The following is a 23026-nucleotide window of genomic DNA, read 5'->3' on the forward strand; positions in this document are numbered from 1 at the left end:
ATTTTTATTGAAAATTTATTGATTTCTTTAATTACACAAAAAATAACTTATATATATATATATAGAGAGAGAGAGATAGAGAGGGTAATATTGGTAATAATATATAAGATAAATTATTAAATCAATTTTCCAAAATTTGATACTTATTATAATACTTTTATTGATAATATTTATCGAAAATTTGGTATATAACGTATTTTATTTGTCTTAGATGTTCATTTTATTTTTAATTTTTTTAAAAAATAATTAATTAAATTAATAACTTAATTTTCTGACTAAATCAATTATAATTAAAGGTGACTGGTTACAGTGAGTGAGAGCACGCGTGGGGGGGAGAGCGTGGACAATAATTGAGACAAAGAGAGGTTTTGATTGCACGTAGCCACTAATATCTCGAGTAGGAGCAGAGAAGAATAAAAGCGTGTTGGCTACTTAGCCTGGGTTAGGAACCCGTTTCGGGTTTTAATGCCACGTTTCCATGGGCCCCACCTTTGACATTTTTCAAAAAGTCAAAGAAAAAGCAAAAGGTCGGCTTGTTTTCTTTCAATAGGAACTCATCCCGCCATGAAACTCCTAATAACCCATCACTCATAAATATAGTGTATGTATATATATGCATATATATATATGTATGTTATTGTTACAGAAAAATATTTCATTAGAAAAGGGTTTCGAGTGATTTAAATTTAAATTGTATATTTTTTTAGTTTTTAAACAAATAAATATTATGTAAATGAGAAGAAATATACATAAATATAGTGTGTGTGTGTGTGTATATATATACACGTTGTTGGTAGAGAAAATATAATATTGTTATAGAAAAATATTTTATTAGAAAAGGGTTTCGAGTGATTTAAATTTAAATAATATATTTTTATGAATTTGATCAAAATATACATAATATTAAATTGCATATGGATTATATTTATCATTTTTTTAATAAATCATATTTTTCACCACCAATAATATTAAATTAATATTTGTTACGTGGGTCAGTTAAGTTAATAAAAAAATAAAATTACTATTTCCATAACTTATATATAATTAATTTAAATATAAAATATTAAAATAAGAATTACCCAAATTCTCAAACACCAAAAATCTAAAAGTATTTTCTTTATTTCTTTCACTTTAAATTTTTACAAAGTGGAATTCTCAATACCCTTTTTTTTTCATATATAAATAATTAAATAATTACGAACCATTCCATCTCTCTCTTCTTACCAAGTCTATACATACATATTTCCTCTTATATTTTCTTTAGCCACAAAAAGTCAGCGCCGTCCTTTGTGCTTCCTTTCCTCTCTCTGTCATTAAAACCCAGTTGCTAAACCGGTAACCAGAGCAGAACCCAGAAAAAAATGCAGCGTCTTGAACAGTCAATTAGCTTCCTTTATAACTTACCTTCGAGGTGATAAAAATGGAGGACGATTGGGATCTATCCGCCATTGTTAGAAGTTGCAGAGGTAAAGCTTCTGTTGATAAAGCCACTGAATCTGATGATAACTCTTTGGCTTGTTTGGCTTCCTTAACTTTTGAAGAAGAAGAAGATCCATTTTCTTTTCCCAGTCTTGTAAAGTATTGCTTCGAAAAAAGCGAGTTTGATAGTAGAAGTATGAGTCCTTGCTGCGAGTTGCAGAACTCGTGCAGACCCTTTCTCCAAATTCCAGAATTTCATCCTTCCGCCATTGATGATCCACTGGTCGGTTCTTCTGCTCCTGCAGAATTTGATTCTCACCGTCAACAACAGCAACATCAGTTTGAGCCACAGGATCAGCAGCGAAGAAAAAGACAAGTAATACATGGAAAAAGGTCCATGTTCCATACGACGCCGTTATCTTCCGTTTCGACGTCGTGTAGTCCAAGCAGAGACCGTCGACAAAACGCACCGTTACTGTCACCGTCACAGCTTCAGCAATTTCAGCTGCATGATCCAGAACTTCCGCATCAGCAACAGCAACAAGCTCATCTCCACAAGCCTAGATGTAGAAAGAGGTAACAGATTGAATCCACCCAGTAAAGTATTTTTCTTTCCCGGATGAATCTAATCTGATTGATTTGCAACAGGAAGAACCAGCAGAAGAGAACAGTTTGCCATGTTACCGCTGAGAATCTTTCAGCTGATGTATGGGCATGGCGGAAATACGGGCAAAAGCCGATTAAAGGTTCTCCATACCCGAGGTAGAAACTGGGACTTCTCTCTGCTGATTGCTTCCTTCTCTTTCTCATCTTAATTTTCTCGGGAAAATTCGGGAGTAAGAGTGGAAAATTATGCAGGAACTACTACAGGTGTAGCAGCTCCAAAGGGTGTTCGGCCCGAAAACAGGTTGAACGGAGCAATTTGGATCCGAATATCTTCATCGTCACCTACTCCGGAGACCATACCCATCCAAAACCCACTCACCGAAATTCCCTCGCCGGAAGTACCCGGAATAAACCATTGTCGGAAGCTCTGAAATCAATCAGCTCTGCTGACCCAGAACAGAGCAAACCCAACCCCTCCTGCTCTTCTCCTCTTTCCACTAACAGTTTCTCTCCAGCGACCATGAATGGAGAAGAGGGAAACATGGAAAGGAACCCTCATGAGGGATTGGACTCCAAGGAGCAGAAAGAAGACGACATCTTGATCCCCAACCTGAGATTAAACGATCACGACAACATCTTCTCCAGGCTTCAAACGGTGCGGTTCGATGGTAGTTCCGGTGGCAGCTGCGACGACGGAGTAGGGCGGAGCCCAGTTTCAGATGACAACTTCAAGCTTTGAAGCGCCGGCGGAAGCTTCGCCGGAGAGTTTCTACGCTGAAATGAGAGGGATCATGATTTTTTTTTTTCAATTTCTTTTTTATGAACCAATATGAACACCGAGACATGGGACTAGAGGAGGATAATCAGATCCCTCCCCTTTCTGTTAGTATCTGTAAATTTCTTCTTCTTTTCTGTGAAAAAAAGAAAAAATCACAAAAACCAAAACTTTCTCGGTGCCCAAACAGCATTTTACTGCTGTTGATTCTTGTTAGCTTCTCTTTTTTTTTTTAATTTCAGCTCCCACCATTTCAGCTGAACTCTGAAACCTCAAAATTGAAGCTGTCTTCTTTTCCTATACCTCCCATTCCAATTGGGAATTAATTTTTCATCTCAAATTTTCTCCATTTCCGAATTTTCTCCTGAAAATTCAAAACACAAAAAACACATTAATTTAACTGATAATTATAAATATAAATGTAAATATATAAAAAAAAAATCAATAAATATATTATTTTTTAATATTAATCAAATAAATAATTTAAAAAAAAAATCCTACTTGTTAAATTTAAAATTAAGAAATTTTCATTTTTAACACTCTAGTGGGTGCATGACAGTTGTCAGTTCTCTTCGCAACCCACAAAACGACACAGTTTTGGTCGTCTTTTTTAATCACGGAGACAAATGTTAGATTTTTCTTCTTTCCGTCTGTTCCCGCTCACCCAGCCAGCCAACTCTCTCTGGTCAACTATTTTTTATTTATAGAATACAAGAGTTGGTCAAACCCTTCCCATTAATTATTTTTTGTTAAATATTAATTAATTAATTCCTAATTACGAAAATTTAAAGAATCTCTTAGGCAATAATCTAGATAATTAATTAATTAATTAATTTAAGCACCTTGTAAATATTGTTAATTACCAAATTATATGGGTTCAAGATTCTCTAATGATGTTTAGTATAAGGAGATGCAAGTTGTCGTTGGGTTTTATATTATATTAATCAAGGTATTTAATGAGAAAATGTGATTAAGTCAGTCTTTGTCTTTTTGCTGTATACATATATCAGATATTAATTGGATATATATATATATATATATATTAAAATGATGTAGTTCAAAATCTACTGTATCGTTTATTATATTTGTAAATATATGTATAGAAGGAAAATTTGACAGAATAATTATATGCTATATATATATATATATACACATATGTGTATGTATATTATTATGACTGTGTCAATGACGGATCCATTATAGTAAAATTCACAGAGGAAAAAGAAAAGAATAATTTTCTATAACTTCATGAACGGGAAAATTATATAGATGCTATATATATATATATGATATGCAATTAGAAGAAAGTATATGTGAACTTACCAGATCTAATAGCTGAAGATGGAAACTGCACATCTCTTCAAACAAACACATAGTGATGGTAAAGAAGAATTCTCTCACCATCTCTTTTATTTTTTCTCTCAAACCTCTATCAATTTCCTCTACTTATTTGTATCGGCGAACTCGATGAAACCACTGCAACGAGGAAGGTGTGTTTGTTCGGGTATTTAAAGGCTCTCAAATAAATTATATTTAAGAATTATTTCAAATACGAAACGGTCATAAGATTGTATTGATGACCAGTCAACAGGTTTATCATGTTAGTCATGTGACTGAGAGATAATAAAGCAAGAAAGTTAGCGGTTATCCCAAAAATCTGTCAACCACGTAACTGATAGATAATAAAGTTGTAACGTTAGAAGTTATATTGAATATCGGTCAACAGTTGTACACATTAACCATGTGACTCAGAGACGACGAGGTAATAAAATTATAAGTTGTGCTGAAAACGTGTCAACAATTAGTAACGTCAGTAACGTAACTGAGATATAATAAAATTGTAACGTTAGAAATTATATTGAACATGTCACCAACTGTTCATGTTAGCCATGTGACTATGATAAGGTAATAAAAGTATAGGTTGTGATGAAAACATCTCAACAACTTATAACGTCAACCAACTGACTGAGAGATAATAAAGTTGTAATAGTAGAAATTATACTAAATACCTGTTAATAGTTGTATTACATTAGTCATGTGACTGAGAGATAATAAGGTAATAAAACTATAGGTTGTACTAAAAATATGTCAACAACTAGTAACGTGCATGACTGAAATATAATAAAATTATAATGTTATAAATTATATTGAATACTTGTCAACAGCTATATCACATTAACCATGTGATCGAGAGACAATAAGGTAATAAAATTATGAGTTGTTATGAAAATATATCAATAACTAGTAACGTTAATAACGTGACTGATATATAATAAAGTTATAACGTTATAAATTATATTGAATACCTGCCAATAGCTGTATCATGTTAGTCATGTGATTGACAGATAATGAGGTAATAAAGTTAAAGGTTGTACTGAAAACGTGTCAACAACTAGTCACCTCGACCACGTGACTGAGAGATAATAAAATTATAACATTAAAAACTATATTAAAAATCTATCAACAGCTGATTCACATAGCCCATGTGACTGAGACTAATAAAATAATAATATTTCTAGTTGTATTGAAAACGTATCGAAACGTTAGAAATTATATTGAAAACCTATCAACAATTAGTTCACTTCACCCATGTGATTGATGCTACTAAGGTAATAATATTAGAAAACCTGTCAACAACTTGATCAAAGAAAATAAAGTAATAATATTAGAATTATACTGAAAATGTATCAGTAACTGATCATGTCAACAATGTAACTGAGGATAATAAGGTAATAACATTACAGTTGTATTTAAAATATATCAACAACTGGTCTCATTATTGATACGTTAGAGACTGTACTGAAAACATATCAATAGTTGGTCAAATCAACCACACAACTGAAAGATAATAAGATTATTACACGAGAGATTGTGCTGAAAACCTGTCAACAACTAGTCATATCAGCCATGTGAGTAGGAGATATTAAGGTTATAACATTGGGTTAATGAATTCCTTTGTCTTCATGTGGTTTAATTGTGCCTTAATTTAGACGAGCGAAGTATGTGTAGTCGATATTTAAAGGAGAAATAATGAATCATTTTTAAGAGTCGTTTTATATACAATATTATCACAAGATTATGTTGAAGACCTGTCAACAACCGTTCACATCAATCATATGACTGATAGGAATTAACTTCGTGACTGAACGAGACTAATTTCATAACATTCAAAAATTACTTTTACATAACTTCAATTTGATGGGTAAAACATTTTTGATTGAAATTTAAAGGTAATAAAGTAAATTGTAAGAAGAAAATTTAGGGCTTCACTGATTTTGGATAATTGCTTATTAATTTTGGGTTCTATAGAAATAGTGATTGTTTTGGATATTAACCTTGAGCTAGTGTATTCTGACAAGCCCAGAATAAAGCCCATAAAATCTGCATGTTGGATTAATCTCAATCTCAGCCGTACAGTTATTAGAAGTTCAGTTTGACCAAGTACTTTAGAAACAAATCCTGACCATTCGTTATACTTCGGGCTCAGTGGACGTAGGTAAAATAAGGGTCCAGATTTAATACCACTGTAGTTATCGTACAGACTAATTTTCTCCAACTCGGAAAGAAAACACGGTGAGAGAGTATCTGAGTCGGGGTTAACAGGGAGAGGGAAAGACAGAAGTGATTCGGAGCTGTGAGGAAACAAGCCGGAAAGATGTTCTTGAGGGTGATCGCGCGGCCATTAATGGCCAAGGTAAAGCAGACGACGGGGATCGTTGGGCTGGATGTGGTTCCCAACGCGAGGGAGGTGCTGATCAGTCTTTACGACAAAACCCTAAAGGAGATCCAGGCCGTCCCTGAGGATGAGGGCTATCGTAAGGCGGTTGAGAGCTTCACAAGGCACCGTCTCAAGGTCTGCCAGGAAGAGGAAGACTGGGAAATGATCGAGAAGCGGCTTGGCTGTGGCCAGGTCGAGGAACTAATCGAGGAGGCCCAAGACGAGCTCAAGCTCATCGGGAAAATGATCGGTATGTACATTTTCGTTTATCATAGTCGGTAATTTTTGGTTTTGCTTCGTTCGGTTGTCTGTTTTTGGAGTGAATGATCTTTGTTTATGGTTGTCGAGAATGTGGAGGAGAAATGGAAATTTGAAGATTAGGCTAGTTCGTTGAACTTGTGTGCCATTGATTTGCAAATTGAGTTTGATATGTTTGGACATTTTAAAAATCAAACAGAAAAGATTGGGGGAAAAAAAAAAAGAGAGAAACTTTGAGCTCGCTGTTGTCCGAGAACTTGACAATTCATGTTCAAGGTATCTCTGAATTTCTGGTATTTAGAATTACTGGTGGAGCCTGTGGTAACTCGAAAGGCCATTGGTCATTTGCTTGATGTTTCACATACCAATTTCATGGATGTGCATTTCAATTTTACATGCATACTACTCCTGTGAATACTGCTATTATATTCAAAGGCCTGACTCAGCAATGATCTTTCTTTCACCCTTTATGTTATTAAGTTGCTTGGTCAGAGGGAAAGGTCTTTCTTATATGATCTATATGTGTTAATTTATACATGATGAAATGGATTTGGGTGAGCTGCATTTACTGTATGTTTGATTTAATTCTCTTGTAATTCCTAGTAATTCTTCAATTTAATTCTATTATTATTCGTAGTAAGTGTAACTACAACAAATAGGATGTTGTTTTGGTTACCATCTTCCTGACTAAAATTTCTTAACAGTGGGAATTTAATCACTGTTTTAAAACACAAGAACTGAATTTCCATGGAGGAATTCAAAGGGAGGAGTGGTAACTAAAAATATTACTAACGGGATGAAAATTGTAACTAAAAATCGAACAGGAACTTAGTAAGAATTGAACCAGATGCAACCTTGGTTCAATTGGACGGATTAAGTTGATGGAAAAGCACATTAGTATTGAGGTTGATTGTTGAAATTCTCATCACCATTAATTCCTAATACTCATCAAGTTGTAACAAGTTTGGTTTCGGGGTTACTTAGGTGAGCATCTCTTATCATGGAATATAGCTAATAGTTTCATGTATAAGGAACATACTCTTCAAATGCACTTGCTGTTCCTCTGGATTTTCTTGAGTTATAGGATGTTGGTATATGATAGATTGAATTACAAATTGCTGCATGCTGTTCTCAAGTTTCTGAGTCATTTAACTAAAGATCAGTCGACATTAATGTGATTTTCAGATACTACCTGAGTTGCATAATCTGTTTGAACTAGTTAACATTGTTCTTCAATAATTTCTGGTTCAATTTCTTGCAAAAAGAAATATTGATTTTACATTATTAATGGTGTCAAAATCCGAACAATGTTGCATTGCAGAATGGGATCCTTGGGGTGTTCCTGACGATTACCAATGTGAGGTTATTGAGAACGACGCCCCAGTTCCAAAGCACGTTCCTTTACATCGCCCTGGTCCTCTTCCTGAAGAATTCTACAAGACTTTGCAGGCTGTTACATCTGGCTCCCAATCAGAGGCAAAGACAGTTGCTTCCAGTGAGTCACAATCAAAAGAGTAGCTTGCAGCTCACATGTGTGGGAGGAAATTTGAGCTTTTGAGCTATATCTCATTTTCTTCATATTTTCTCGTTTGAATTCCTTGTACCTGGCCTCTGGTAGTTTTGCATAGATTTAATTCTCTGAGAAAAATGCTTTTGACTATTCAGTTAATAATCTTGACTTCAGAAGCTGTTTTATAAACTTTTGTTGTTTTCCCGAGGCCACTTCATGCATAAGGATACAAGTGCCGGTTATCCATGTCAATCCCTGTTCCCAAAACTTGGAATAATCAGCTGTAAGAGAAGATATTATATATATGTACACATATGATTATACTGACAGCTTATATGATATGGCACCAATCAAAACCTGTAGAGAAAACCGAATATGTTATTGAATATTTTAAGCTATGGAAGAAGTTATAAGCTCTTGTTAACAAAAGAATAACAAGTGAAAGAGAATGATTAGATGATTACTATTGATAGCAGTCCTCTCCTGTTCTCCTAAACAACCAGTTACCTCTGCACGAGCACTCACCATTTCTGAAAGAATGGATTCGGTTCCCTTCTCTTATGATTACCTCTCTTTCAATTACTTGAGTTGTGAGTATGATAAAGTTATGACAATCTTTGCACATATGCGTATTCTTTACTATACGTATGGCAGCCATTGATGGTGTATTCAGAAGAGCGAATGCAGCAGCTAACTTGGTACTATGGTGAGATGTTTCTCCCTTGTCTCTATACAAATAACCCCTATGCTTAAACTCATTTATAAGTTGTTCTATTTGTTGATGAATCTCATTTATCTCCTGACTGGAGCTATCTCCAGAAGCGAAGAAGTGCATTTTACTCTTAATCTCGACCCAGCTCCAACCAGGATTCTTCCTCAAACCTCTCTCTTTCATTAGCTGACGAGTCATCTCCCCTAGCTTAGCCTGGCCAGACTCATCATATAGGTTTGCGAGCAGTGTGTAAAAGACTGGATCTGATGGATTGATTTCAAGGCCTCTTCTGGCTATATCTTCACCAAGAGACAGATTCTTATGCACTCTGCAGGCACTTAATAACGTTTTGTAAATCAGAGCATCTGGCCGAAAATGCATCTTCTCTACAACTCCAATCGCCTCCTCTAGTTGGCCTCCCCGGCTGAGGAGATCAACTAAACAAACATAGTGATCAAATTGTGGTAATATGTCATACCTTTCTCTCATACATTGAAAATACTCAAGACCCAGGTTGACCAATTTACCATGACTGCAAGCAGAAAGCACTAGCAAGAATGTTACTGAATCGGGTTTGGTTCCTGCCAACCTCATATCATCGAAAGTAGAGAGTGCGGAGGAGATGTATCCGTTTGATGCCAGTCCAGATATCAAACCATTCCATGAGACCACATTTGGCTCTGTTATTTCTTTGAAAGCTCTATGTGCATTATGTACATCTCCAGATTTACCATAGAAACCAACCAGCCCATTTAAGACTGAAATCCAGGTGCTCAAGCCAGATTTTATGGAATGAGAGTGAAGTTGCTTCCCTGTTTCAAATGTCCCAAAGCTAGATGAAGCCGAGAAGAAGCTTGTCAAGCTAAATGCATCCATCTTAACATCATCATTGTACATGTGATTGATGATGTTCAATGCCATTTCAGAGTCACCCATCTGATTTGTTCTAGTAGCTAAGCTTGTGTATGTGATGGCATCTCTTTGATTCATCTTGCTAATCACCTGCCATGCATCATTCACAATTCCTAATGCAGCGTAGGCATCAACCAGAGCATTTGCAACTGCAATTTCATCATCTGCCTTTGTTTTTATTATATATCCATGTAGTATCAATGTCTGCCAGAGTGATCTCGTTTCACTGCACCCTCTGAGAATGCTAGTGACAGTAAAGGAATTTGGTTGAACTCCAGCTGCTCGCATCTCAACAAATGATTCAAAGGAATCTTGAACAAAACCATGGTCGACTAGACCAGCAATCAAGGAGGTCCAAGAGATGACATTGGGTGAGTTTATTTCTGTAAACACTCTCCAGCCATTTTCAATTACCTGAGAGCACTTCATGTACATATCAACAAGTGAATTTCCAACAGAAACATCATCCTCCAAACCAGCTCTAATCACTCTTCCATGGATCTGTCTTCCCAAATCCAAAGATTGAGCTGATGAGCAGGCATTTAAAATACTAGAATACGTAAAATTAGTAGGTTTTATTCCTGAGATCTGCATCTCTTGAAATGCACTAAAAGCCTCTCTGAACCTCAAGTTATCAGTAAACCCGGAAATAACAGAAGTCCATAGTAAAACATCAGATTCCGGTGTCAAATTCGAAACCCTCATAGCATCTTCCATCATTTGCCATTTTGAGTATAGATCGACAATGGCTGTCTTCAACACCAGATTCAATCTAACTCCCCAGATTATTACATGGGCATGAAGCAATTTCCCAAAATTCACACCAAGAAAACGAGAAGCAGCTAAGAGTTTCACAAAAGTGAACTCATTTGGAGGAACCCCAGCCTCAATCATCTTGCCATATAATCCTAAAGCATCTCTCCATTGTTGAGTTTGAACAAAGGAAGATATCATCGTCGTCCAAGAAACAGTATCACCATTATCCAAACAACCAAACAATTTATAAGCTTCTTCACTGCAACCACACTTGGAATACAAATCAATCAAACCGGTACCCAGAAACCGATTCAACTCAAACCCACTCTTGATCACAAACCCCTGCAAACAAGCTCCACGACTCAGTTCTCCCAAAGCAGCACAAGATCTCAGCACACTAGACAGTGTAAACTCGTTCGGGGACTCACCCAAACTCACCATCTCATCGAACAACCGAAGTGCTGAGTCAGGGCTTTCGTTCTTGACATAAGCAGAAACCATGGATGTCCACGAGACGACATCTCTCTGCGGCATTTCGTCGAATACCTTTCGCGCCTCGTCCAGTTCGCAGCATTTTGCATAAACAGACAACAGATTGTTCTGCAGATAGATGTTATCTTGAAGACCCAGCTTGATTACTGGGCTATGAACACAAAAACCTACTTTCAGAGACTTGGAGTTGCAGAGAAAAAGAATCCGTGAACATGTCTCCTCGAAACGAGTTAACTCGCATGAGTTAACCAGCTTCGTCGCTGCTTTGCATATCATCTCTGTCGTAATTGCTTTCCAGAAGGATTGTTAACGGCGGCAACACCAGCCTGCAATGTTAACCTCGCATTGCATCTTCAAGGAAATAAAATTATCGAAAGTTTTTAATCTTTTAAACGAAATTTGATATTAAATTATTCAACTTTCAAGATCATTTATTGATGAACTTGTCAAACTGTATTAATTTTTGTTTTAGATTTTTCATTTCGAAACTTTTGTAATTAATCAAAAAATCAAAGTCAATAATTTCACATTAGATCTCAGTTTCCTAAGATTTTAAAATAAATTTTCTACGATCATTTTTCTATATCCATTTGATCATATTTCAACAGAAAATTTCCAACTTGTAGCAATCACGGGAATTTTTCTGAGAAACTTACTAAGAACATTGCTTGTGAAAAAAAAATTAATTTCTTTTTTTTTTTATTTTTGGATTGTTAATTTTTTCTATCTATAGTTTTTATTGAGAAATAAAATTTTGAATAAATTTAAAACGATTACTAATTTTTAATTAATTTTAAAATGATAATTATTTTTTTCTTAATAATAAAATTTTAAATATATATATATAATATTTGTTATTTTTATTTTTATTTTTATTATTATTATTTTATTTTGTTGAGCAGAATCTATTGACGAGTATTGGGCCAATGGCTCAAGTCAACAATATTCTCTCTTTATTCTTAACGTATCCCCCTCTCTTCTCCGATTCAGGTTATCTCTTTCTCTAGTTCCCTTCTAGACAGTTCTAATCTCTGTGATCCATGGCGTCGTCTGATCTCGAACTGAAGGCCAAAGAGGCCTTCATCGACGACCACTTCGAGCTTGCAGTGGATCTATATACGCAAGCAATTGCGCTTAACCCTAACAGCGCTGAGCTTTTCGCTGACCGGGCTCAGGCCAATATCAAACTCGAAAACTTCACCGGTAATTGTGACTTCGTAATCTCCTTCTATACGCTTTTATTTCTGTTTAATTTCTCCTTCTTATTGTGATTTCTCTGCCGTTTTTTCGATATGGTGCTTAGCTGATGTCTCGTTTGGTTACAGAGAATTTCGAGGGAGTAACAATAATGGAAATGGATCTTTTTATAAAATTGAATTTGCGTAGTATTCTTTCTTACAAACTAGTGAAGTCCTGATTTCAGTGATTGGTGTTCAATTCATTTGGCATTTAGAATCTTAAACAGTAGTTTTTGTTTGGTTCGCGAGAATAACTGGAGGGGAGCGGGAGGCTACCGAAAATTTGAATAACGTGTTTTTTGTGTCCTTTAGTATTGGGAATTGAGAGATCTTTTCTGCAAATTGACTAGATAGCACTTGATTGTGGACATATATGCTTTTGCACGAGGACATGCGTGTTTATACATTCGGAAATACTAGAAAGCTCTTGATTATAGACATATATGGTTTGCTCAAGGATATACGTCTTTATACTCTCTGGAATAAAATTTTGTTGCCCACTTTTGTACGTATGCATACAATAAGCACATGCTTTCTTTAATCAAGTTTCTCTTATGATGATTCTTACGGGCTTCTCTTTTTCAAAAAATAAAGAACGTTTGATGGATGACTAATTTTATGAGTTTGGAAAACTATGGTTAAATCTTCTATATCTGTAGAGGCTGTGGCGGATTCAAACAGAGCAATCGAGTTGGATCTCTCAATGGCTAAAGCATATCTGCGAAAAGCGTGAGTAGACAATACCTAGCTAGATTAATTAGCTGCTTTTGCAATAATCTGTATTGGAACTATTCATGCATGTCTATGTGTTTCTAATGGATGCCTTTCTGTTCAAACTTTTGTATGTTAAGTGAGTTATTAGATCTGGAACTTATTGTCTAAATTATTAATCCTATATTTGACTTAATGTCTGGTAAAGATGAACTGACAGGGGACTAAAACATGTTTATATCTCTAAATGCATATGTTAGTCATGCTTTCCTAGCACCTGCCGCACCCTTTAGCTAACCAACTGTAAGATGCTGCCAGAGTGGTATGTCTTCAGCTGGTGAAGTACTTATGCCAATTTAGAGATTCTAGCTTTTAGGTCCATGTATGGAGATGGTTTTTTTAGGTTTATATTCCGAGGCTTCATTTCTTACATTGTCTGTTGCCATTTTCTTTGTCATAACAATCCTCTGTTGGCTGTTTTAATGATATTCTGTTTTAGGTTGTGTGACCCCCTTTGTTTATTCACCCATGAGTTTAGGCTGAAAAATATCGTACTTCACCTCATTTTGCTAGAAATGAGCATATTTTCATTGTTCACTGATTTTGTTTACAGTACTGCATGCATGAAACTTGAGGAATATCAAACTGCCAAGGCAGCCCTGGAAGCAGGTGTTTCTCTTGCTCCAGGAGACTCTAGATTTACCAATTTGATCAAGGAATGTGAACAACGAATTGCAGGTTTGTACACCAGGAAACTCTGGAATCAAAGCATATTTCTTTTCTGTAAGATATGAAACTGGTTTACCACTCTCATTGGTAAAATGCTCGGAAGATTTTTGAGAGGGAATGTAATATGTCTCTGATTTTTCAGAAGAAAAGATCTTGTGTATCTGAACTAAATCTTTTTTCTTTTTTATTTTGAAATAAAAATATGGAACTAAATCTTTTTTTCTTATTGGTGCTTTGAGTTTCTTTCCAGAGGAAACAGGTAATTTGCCAAAGCAGTCATCTGAAAATGTGCCAATGAATGTCATGCCTGTAAAAGATGAGCCAGTGAATGAGCCCAATCAGATTACAGTGGCAACATCGGCCAAACCAAAGTATAGGTTGGTATAAAGTTTTGACGCTTGCTTGGTCTTCAGTATATTTTTTGTTCGCATGAAGTAGTTAATAAAAGATAGTGTTTCATACATTTTATCAATGGACGAGCACTATTGTGTTATTTTTAGTTCATCTGTTTGAACTGATGTTAATGGCTGGAAAACAAGTGTGTTTTTGCCTGACAGAAATCCACAGTTACTCTAGTAATAAATACTTTTGCAGGCATGAGTTTTATCAGAAACCGGAGGAAGTCGTTGTGACAATATTTGCCAAGGGAGTACCAGCTAATAGTGTCTCTGTTGACTATGGTGAACAAATTGTATGATGTGCATTCAATTTAACACTTTCACTTGTCGTTCGACATGCTTCATAATTTGTCTAAATAAATGTGCAAATAAGCGGATTGAATGTTTTATCTTCTGTTGTTAATTTGCTTTGCAGCTAAGCATTAGTATTGACACTCCTGGTCAGGAAGTTTATCATTTTCAACCTCGTTTGTTTGGAAAGGTATTTTCTGGAAACTCATGATAAAAGTTCTGTTTGTGGGACTAATATGTAAAACAATTACTACAAATAGTGTTTGCTTACTTGGGAATATAGTCAAATATTTCACACATTTCATAACGAACAAAGGAATCGCCCGCTTTCTTTTTTCATATTCTGTTGTAGGGCGAGAGAAGAGTAGATTTGCTAGCTACTGATTTCCTTTTGTTCATAGAATTTTGAATAAAGTTTTAACTCTATATGTTTGTCATTTTTTGCAAATACAGATTATACCTGATCGTTGCCGACATGTTGTCTTATCCACCAAAATTGAAGTTCGCCTTGCAAAAGCCGAGCGTATTCACTGGAATTCTCTTGAATTCAGCCAGGAAAATGCAGTTGTACAAAGGGTTAATGTGTCCTCTGGTAGGTTAATATTCATCCCGGTTGAGGCCTTCAGACATTGTCTGCTGTCAAGTATTTTTTTCTTTCAGGATTTTTTATTTGGCTTGTAGATTTCTTTTACACGTACTTAAAGTGAAAAGCTTTGCAGTTACTGCAGCTCAGAGGCCAACCTACCCATCTTCAAAACCCAAAAGGGTTGATTGGGATAAACTTGAAGCTCAAGTGAAAAAGGAGGTCTGTTTCTCTGTCTGAAAACTATTGATTTTTGCTGGATACTGGATTCACAAGTACATTTTTAGAAACGGAAGGCTTACATTATGATTTTAGATCAAGGCATGACACTTTGTTGGTTCTACTTTCAGGAGAAAGAAGAAAAGTTAGATGGTGATGCAGCTTTAAACAAATTTTTCCAGGACATTTATCGGGATGCTGACGAGGACGCAAGAAGAGCCATGAGCAAGTCCTTTGTAAGATTTTGGGCTTCTGTAATTATTTACTGTAAAATGGCACCGTAATAATCATTTTAGTGGGTTTTTCCTGAGGGTGGTTTTCTTTTATCATGAAAAAAATTGAAGAAGAAAATTGGGTAGAAGTCTTGGTTTATGAGTCACAAAGCAGTCTACAAAAGAAGCAACTCATACTAGCTTATTTTAGGATTAAGTTTTAGTTTATAAGCCAATGATATTTATACCAAAAAAGAAGCCAGCTAACACATACATGATCTGTTCTCATCTCATAACTAGCTTATAAGCTTACAAAGGCTCAAATCAGATGACCACATTACTTCGCTCTGTGCCCTTGCATCTTAATTCGTGGTGTGGTTTTGCAGGTGGAATCGAATGGCACAGTGCTGTCAACAAACTGGAAAGAAGTTGGTTCCAAGAAGGTCGAGGGTAGCCCACCTGAAGGCATGGAAATGAAAAGTTGGGATCATTAAAACTATTGCTCCAATCAGACATCATGTGACATAAGAGAATGATTTTGCTTCGTGTTTCGTCTGGTTGTGAAATGTGCAAGTCATGCCTGTGGCTCAGGAGGCACTAGTAGATCGAAATCTTTCCTTTTTTCCTTTTTAACTTCTTGGGCTTGTCACATATTTTCTATTTGTGTCTTTCCAAAAGTGTGGCATATCTAGAAATTGCAGTGAACTTGTTTGTCTCCTGGTCGAACTTTTAGTGATCCATATAATTTCTGCTAAGTTGGTCTGCACATAAGTTATTGTGCTTGTTTCAGAGTTGCTGGAAAAATCAAGTGAATGGACATGATAAATTTGTTATTTATGATTCTGTCTTGAACTTTCGTCCCAAATTTTCAAATAAAGATGCATGGTAATTCCTGCATTTGATTTTACCAGCAGAGTCAGAGAGCTTGTGAATTCAAGTTAAAAGACACAAACCACTGTCAGATTCACCGAAGAGCTGCATATCTTAGAAACAAAAAATACAATTCTACAACTGAGCTAAAGGGCTCAGAGTGGTTCGAGCATTTTTTATCTTTTAGAGTCTCGTAATTAAACTGTTTGAACTCGATCTGGATTCATTTTTACCAGAGTTTCGGAGTCTTAACATTATATTGTTAGTTTAAGCTTCAATAGCATAATAGTTGAGAGAAGTGTTATATTTTATTTTCCATACGCATGAAGTTTAGACAATTAACATACATTATGGCAAAAATTTATTTTAAATCTTAGTAGTTATATTATATCTTTTGCTAATTACAAATACATATTTTTGGTCTGAACTAAATATTTGAAGCTACTAACAAAAAGTAACAGGCTTTTTGTGACTACGGGTATTTTTTTAATGCCACTAAACGACGTCGTGCAATCCGGCTCGCGCGAGTCTTCTTCGATTTGTAACTCGTCTCCCAGTCAAGCTTAAGTTGTTGCAGCGAAGTAAATTTTTCTCTTCAATCAGCAAATCTCCAAGGTATGCAACTGTAATAATCCCAAGAAGGAATTCTCCGTTTCTAATCTGCATACTAATTAGGGTTTCTGTTATCTTCCGCTCGACGCACAGCCTGCAAATCTAGTTCAATTCTCCGAGGATGCAATTCTTTGGGGGATCGGAGATCAGCCCCTCACCTCCTCCGCCTACGGCATCGGGGAATAATGCACACATGATGTATGTATTCAACAGAAACGGTGTGTGCTTGCTTTACAGGGAGTGGAATCGGCCTCTCCACACGCTAAGTCCGCAGCAAGATCAAAAGCTCATGTTCGGTCTTCTCTTCTCTCTCAAATCCTTGACGGCCAAGATGGATCCCACAACGTAAGTCAGATTGCATTTCACATTTCTGTTACTATGATTATAATTATGTTACGGATCTGATCAATTGTCTTGAATTTATTTGGGGGATTAAATTTTGATTTATAGTGCGGACAAGGGGAATTTAGGAGTACCTCAGCTACCGGGACAAGGATGTTCGTTTCACAGTTTCCGTACCAACACCTACAAGCTTAGTTTCATGGAGACTCCTTCGGGGATAAAGGTGTTCTTTCTTTCTTTTTTTTTTTTTTTTGGTTTTCTCTAATTATGAGATTTTTCCCTTTAATTATCTTGAAACTGATGTGCTTTTTAAATGTTTGATGAGAATTGAGAATTAAACATTACCTGTAAATAGGACTTTAGTACATGTTTCTTCGGTTCCTTTTTTAGGTTTGGTTTCTCCTTCACTTTATGGTAGTTTTAAAGGAGGTAACCATTTAGGGAAGGAGAAAGGCCTGCTATCAAATTTTTCTTTTGGGATGATTCGCGTACAGTGAAAGAAAATATAACTGTGATATTTCAGTTGTTTAGCATGCTGTTTGATGAGGCTTTCTTTCTTGGTGCTTATTTTTTCTTCATCCCTTGGAGTTCAATATATGTTGCTAACATAATCTCTTAGCCTGTTTCACTCTGTCTCAGGTCTTGCATATTGGATTCTTTATATGTGATGGGTGCTTGAATTCTTTAAAATTGCATGCTGTTCCTTCATATTTTCTAGAAATGTATGGAATCATCTGCGACTAGAGAATTACAGAAGATGACTGGGATGATTTACTGTTGACTTGTTTTCACCTACTTGTCAGGTTTTAGTGCCTTGGATACCTGTTTAAACTTTGGTTGTAACAAATTAACGTAGGCAACGCTTTTGCTTGCTGAATAATGGAAGGTTAAATTTTGAGGAAAGCATCTGGGGAACTGACTTCTTGGCATGTGTACCCAACCTATTAGATAAGTAAAGTTTGCTTATGGGTTGCTTGGAGTTGGGTGCTAATGTTTCTTTGCTACTACTTGTGTGAACTTTCTTCAATATTTTATACATGAATGGAAACAAAAAGTGCTTCATACATGAATTTCTTAAAGGAATTAACCTGAGGCAACTATTAAATGCTAAATAGACCAATTTTTAGTGTTCACTGTTCACAAGTAATGAAAAATAAAGTAAATGCTATATAATGTTGACATAGAACAAACAAAATAAAGATGGTCAAGAAGATGGGTTAGCTGTTATGGTAGCTATCAATATGAAGTAACTACAAAGATTACTTTAGAGTATATGTGGACTCCCTAGAACTAGAAAGAACCTGATTCTAATGGGAGAAGGAAATAAAAGAGAACAACCTCCTGCTGTGAAAATGCTCCTTTGTACAAGAAAAAGAAAGAAAAGACGGCATACCTGCTGAACTGAATTTAGAAGAATCCATAATGCTCGTATCCTACTATGGTATTAGTTCTGTCCTGTATCAAAATTCTATTAAATTAAGAAGCGGATAAATTTGTTTAAATTCTAGAAAAATCCATGTTTTTTTTAACTTAGTGAAACTGGTTCAATATGGTATTGCAGATTGGAGGTTATACCTCAAAGTAGTTCAAGTAGTTGTTACAAGTTGAAAGGAGCAAAATTCTATTAAAGTAAGAAGCAGAGAGAATTCCTATCCTTGAATTAGATTGAGCTCACAAATGTTTGAGATATGGTAGGCCTATCTGATATATTAAGTAGATTAGTTAGAAAGATATGAACTGGCTCTCCTTTTAATCTGTTACTTTCGCTGTATTGTTTAGATAATTTATGATTTATAGGGATTCAGATATTTATTCAATCACTTCTATGGTAGATGGCCTTGGTGCATCATTTTTGTAGCCTTGTGTCTAGTGCTTCACAGTCTCATTTTAGTTTGTATTTTTTTGTTATTGCAAAGATATAATCAGAGTAGGTTTTATTGTCTTTGTAACAACAGGATCGTGGATGTGATATTTGGAAATGATCTAGCGCCTAGCTATTGCTAAATATTTCCCTCAACTCCAACTCCATTATCTGATAGGATAGAGTTACACAACTCTGACACAACCATTGTATTTTCTTCCATCCATGCAGATTATCTTGGTGACTCATCCTAAGATTGGTGATCTACGGGAATCCCTGAAGTACATTTATAACTTGTTTGTTGAATATGTTATCAAAAATCCGCTTTATACTCCAGGAAGCCCGGTCAAGTGAGTTTAGACATTTTTATTACTTCAAACCCTTTATTGATATATGCAAGATTAGTGACTCTTTGCTCCAGAGGACTTCAGTTAGAGGTTTTTATATAAGCTTTGCCCCCATCTTACTCCAAATAGTCACTTGTGTTGGCTTTGGGCATTTCTCTTGTTAAACCAGCAATCGAGCTCTTACTGAGGGTTCTTATTTTTGCCTTTCATAGGTCTGATTTGTTCAACACAGCACTTGACCAATACGTAAGAAGCATTTCATAGTGCGCTGAAGGTTGTGCTTGATACTCCTTATCTCATCCTGCAAACACGCATACCCAGAGGCAGACGCATCAAGATTGAAGTATTTTCTTTTTCAAGTGATAAACAAATTTAGATTTGTTCTGGCAGGTCTTACCCCTTCAGCCCGGCCCCACGAAGAGGAACACCAGAAAATCAATCTCAGGAACAGGTCAGGTCAACAAACGATCTTGTGGCATGAGTTCGATAAAATCTCTCTATGCTTTCTGTAACAAATTTAGTTTCACAGAGTATTTTCGTTTTTAGACTGGCAGATTTTATGGATACCTTTTCCTCTTACCTCTTTGGAATTCCACCGAGAACTACATACCAATTTTTCTTACTGGTTGCGCATGCACTGATATTTAGATTCGGTTTTTACAATCAAAGTGTCATTTGTATTTATTTTTATTTTTATTTATTTTATTTTATAAATAAAAACTCTTAGAATGAAAACGAGAAAGAGATGTAACTCCGATTTTTCAAAAAATAGAAAGATCTTTTGGCACAAGAAAAAGGGGATTGATCAGTATCATTATATTCGTTAAGTAGAAACGTAGTAGAATTCCTATGAACGTCGGAAAATACACCAAACACTAAATCCATCAACCCATATTTGAGGGTGCACTCGTTGCTTGATCCAGTGGGTAACCTAATTTTAGTATGCACGTAATACACGTGTGTGAAGTACATAAATACCTTCATCTACCATTTTGTTTTTATTTTATATTTTTGCGTGAAAAAGACGAGATTCGAGAATTACCAATTATTTTTAGTTAAGTCAATTGTTGAATATTGTTTGAGATACGGTTGTTGAAGAGCTGTGCAATTGACTTCATCACTCCATTATTCGAGACTTTTCTGTCTTATAAGTTCTTTTTACTAAGTTTTATATTTGATTTAGGTTATAAAATTTTTGATAGAATCTAAGATTATGTTTGTAAGAAAATAAAATTTTAACTTAAATTTTATAAAATTTAAAATATTACGAGTTTAAATTTTATTATTCAAAAGTATTTTTTTTTTTTTTTTTTTTTATGAAAGTAGGTATAAATTTACAAACAAATTTGAAGGGTATTCCAAAACGGAGACATGAAGTGGCGGCAGTTGACGATAGAAATGTGCAAGGGAATTCAAGTACGTCACCGTTTTATGAAGAAAACTTGAATGGCTCCAGAGAACCTGCAGGTCGATTGGGTATTGATGTAAGCTCCTTGCTCCTATCGTATTGGACCACTTGTTTACAGGTCTGGAAAATTTCAATGGCTGTAATGATACAAACTAATGATACATATACCCTGTAGGATCAAATTAGAATAAATAAATACATAAATATGTTATATATAATTGACTCTCACTCCAAAAGCAGGTAAGGGGAAAAATCACTTTTTGAGCTATAGCTGTTTATATCATCTCCTTCCTCCATTTGCATACTGTGTCTAATCATAATCAGCCATGGCGGACGCTATAGTCTTATACCCATCTCCTCCGATAGGTCATTTAGTCTCCATGCTCGAACTCGGAAAACTCATACTCACTCACCAACCTTCACTCGTCATCCACGTACTCGTCGCCACCCCACCTTACCGAGCTGATTCAACAGCTCCATACATCACTTCTTTCTCTGCAACTTTCCCTTCCATCATCTTCCACCACCTTCCTCCGGTCACCCTCTCGCCCTCCCTCGCGCCTCGCCATCACGAAACTCTCACTTTCGAAACCCTCCGTCTGAACAATCCTAACGTCCACCAAACCCTTCTCTCCATCTCCCAGAATTTTACAGTCCATGCTTTGATCATCGATTTCTTCTGCACTGTAGTTCGTTCCGTGGCTTCTGATCTCAACGTCCCTGCTTACTATTTCTTCACTTCTGGTGCTGGGTGTCTCGCTTCCTTCCTTTACCTACCAACTCTCCATAAAAACACAGACAAAAGCTTCCAGGATATGGGTAATACCCTTGTCGAAATCCCCGGTTTACCGCCTATTCCAGCTAAAGACCTGGCCAAGCCTATGCTTGATCGAAATGACGAAGTTTACCAACATTTTCTCTACATGGCAACCCAACTCCCGACTTCTTCAGGAATTATAATAAACACGTTTGACCAGCTCGAGCCGAGAGCTATCCAAGCTTTAACAAGGGGGCTCTGTGTGCCTGATGGCTCCACGGCGCCAATTTATTGTATCGGCCCATTGATTTCTTCTGGAGAAGGTAGACATGGCCGGGATGAGGCTGCGCATGAATGCTTGACTTGGCTCGATTCTCAGCCTAAACAGAGTGTTGTCTTCTTGTGTTTTGGTAGCTTAGGATTATTCTCCAAGAATCAGTTGCATGAAATCGCCGTCGGGTTAGAGAAGAGCGGCCAGAGATTCCTGTGGGTGGTGAGAAATCCGCCGGTCTCTGATGATCAGAATGTTGACATTACAAAATTAACCGACCCGGATTTGAATTCATTGCTTCCAGACGGGTTTCTCGGTCGAACCAGAGAGCGAGGAATGATAGTCAAGTCATGGGCCCCGCAGAAAGCAGTGCTGAGTCACCAATCGGTCGGTGGGTTTGTGAGTCATTGCGGGTGGAACTCGGTGCTTGAGGCGATTTGCTCTGGGGTTCCATTGCTGGCGTGGCCGCTTTATGCAGAACAAAGATTAAACAGAGTACTGTTGGTTGAGGAAATGAAGATTGCTTTGCCAATGGTGGAGTCTGAGAACGGGTTTGTGAGTTCAGTGGAGGTGGAGAAGCGAGTTAGAGAATTAATGGAATGCAAGGAAGGTGAGTTTGTTAGAGAACGAGTTGAGGCCATGAAAGCTGCAGCTAAAGAAGCAATGAGCTTGCATGGTTCGTCCTGTGTCGCGCTGAGCAAACTCATTGGGTTGTGGAAGAAGAAATGAAATGATGTACACTTATCCATACCTTCTGAGCTCAGACATATATCGTGTACTTTATATATGCGAAGGGTATGGCCTTCAATCAATAACATAACTGGCCGCGAGAATTTAATTTATTTGCGGTAAAATCTTATTAAATAAATTTAATGAAAATTTTGCTCCATGTCCGTCCTCATAAAAATATATACAAGTATTCTACGTATTATAAAAAATAACATAACTGGCAGCAGAGACAAGATTTGGGTTATGGAGATGGAGGAGGTCCAAGGTCAATCTCCATGGCGGTTTGAGCG

The 23026-nt window shown here is 36.3% G+C and overlaps 6 protein-coding genes and 1 long non-coding RNA gene across 9 annotated transcripts; 5 read left to right on the forward strand and 2 right to left on the reverse strand.

Moving 5' to 3' along the window:
* Positions 1 to 1101: 1101 nt before the first annotated feature.
* On the reverse strand, positions 1102 to 4267 carry LOC148239701 (uncharacterized). The gene is made up of 2 exons (XR_015816510.1): positions 4124 to 4267; positions 1102 to 3164 (listed from the first exon to the last, which is right to left on the reverse strand). It is a non-coding gene; the product is annotated as an uncharacterized LOC148239701 (long non-coding RNA).
* On the forward strand, positions 1421 to 2764 carry WRKY27 (WRKY DNA-binding protein 27). The gene is made up of 3 exons (XM_022036361.2): positions 1421 to 1995; positions 2068 to 2181; positions 2278 to 2764. Exons 1-3 carry the CDS (start codon positions 1421 to 1423, stop codon positions 2762 to 2764), a joined length of 1176 nt encoding a protein of 391 aa, XP_021892053.1.
* Positions 4268 to 6337: 2070 nt separating the features above from the next.
* Positions 6338 to 8615, forward strand: LOC148239702 (NADH-ubiquinone oxidoreductase-like protein). Its single transcript, XM_088211359.1, has 2 exons — positions 6338 to 6768; positions 8098 to 8615. Exons 1-2 carry the CDS (start codon positions 6456 to 6458, stop codon positions 8292 to 8294), a joined length of 510 nt encoding a protein of 169 aa, XP_088067485.1. The 5' UTR covers positions 6338 to 6455; the 3' UTR covers positions 8295 to 8615.
* LOC110810287 (Pentatricopeptide repeat (PPR) superfamily protein) lies at positions 7952 to 11927 on the reverse strand. Of its 2 annotated transcripts, none has more exons than XM_088211356.1 (2): positions 8751 to 11927; positions 7952 to 8541 (listed from the first exon to the last, which is right to left on the reverse strand). In XM_088211356.1, coding segments are annotated over exons 1-2 (2685 nt in total). In that variant the 5' UTR covers positions 11435 to 11927; the 3' UTR covers positions 7952 to 8540. The 2 variants fall into 2 exon arrangements, with proteins under 2 accessions (XP_088067482.1, XP_088067481.1); XM_088211355.1 differs by having other exon boundaries at positions 7952 to 8643.
* Positions 11928 to 12065: 138 nt separating this feature from the next.
* On the forward strand, positions 12066 to 16376 carry LOC110810288 (protein SGT1 homolog). The gene is made up of 10 exons (XM_088211358.1): positions 12066 to 12361; positions 13056 to 13125; positions 13721 to 13845; positions 14087 to 14213; positions 14431 to 14527; positions 14650 to 14715; positions 14979 to 15117; positions 15245 to 15330; positions 15459 to 15563; positions 15926 to 16376. The coding sequence occupies exons 1-10, from the start codon at positions 12199 to 12201 to the stop codon at positions 16031 to 16033; spliced, it is 1086 nt and encodes a 361-aa protein (XP_088067484.1). The 5' UTR covers positions 12066 to 12198; the 3' UTR covers positions 16034 to 16376.
* Positions 16377 to 16807: 431 nt separating this feature from the next.
* Positions 16808 to 21161, forward strand: LOC110823126 (SNARE-like superfamily protein). Of its 2 annotated transcripts, XR_002541347.2 has the most exons (6): positions 16808 to 17024; positions 17115 to 17366; positions 17472 to 17586; positions 19456 to 19574; positions 19784 to 20022; positions 20898 to 21161. XR_002541347.2 is itself a non-coding variant. In XM_022053435.2 (5 exons), the coding sequence occupies exons 2-5, from the start codon at positions 17143 to 17145 to the stop codon at positions 19833 to 19835; spliced, it is 510 nt and encodes a 169-aa protein (XP_021909127.1). In that variant the 5' UTR covers positions 16808 to 17024; positions 17115 to 17142; the 3' UTR covers positions 19836 to 20255. The 2 variants fall into 2 exon arrangements, 1 of the variants encoding a protein (XP_021909127.1); XM_022053435.2 differs by lacking the exon at positions 20898 to 21161 and having other exon boundaries at positions 19784 to 20255.
* A 25-nt stretch (positions 21162 to 21186) lies between these two features.
* On the forward strand, positions 21187 to 22896 carry UGT88A1 (UDP-glucosyl transferase 88A1). The gene has a single exon (XM_022053433.2). The coding sequence runs from the start codon at positions 21306 to 21308 to the stop codon at positions 22734 to 22736; it is 1431 nt and encodes a 476-aa protein (XP_021909125.1). The 5' UTR covers positions 21187 to 21305; the 3' UTR covers positions 22737 to 22896.
* Positions 22897 to 23026: the final 130 nt, after the last annotated feature.

The sequence above is a fragment of the Carica papaya genome, chromosome 9, assembly GCF_054855325.1.
Source record: "Carica papaya isolate Zhongbai chromosome 9, ASM5485532v1, whole genome shotgun sequence".
Lineage (NCBI taxonomy): Eukaryota > Viridiplantae > Streptophyta > Magnoliopsida > Brassicales > Caricaceae > Carica > Carica papaya.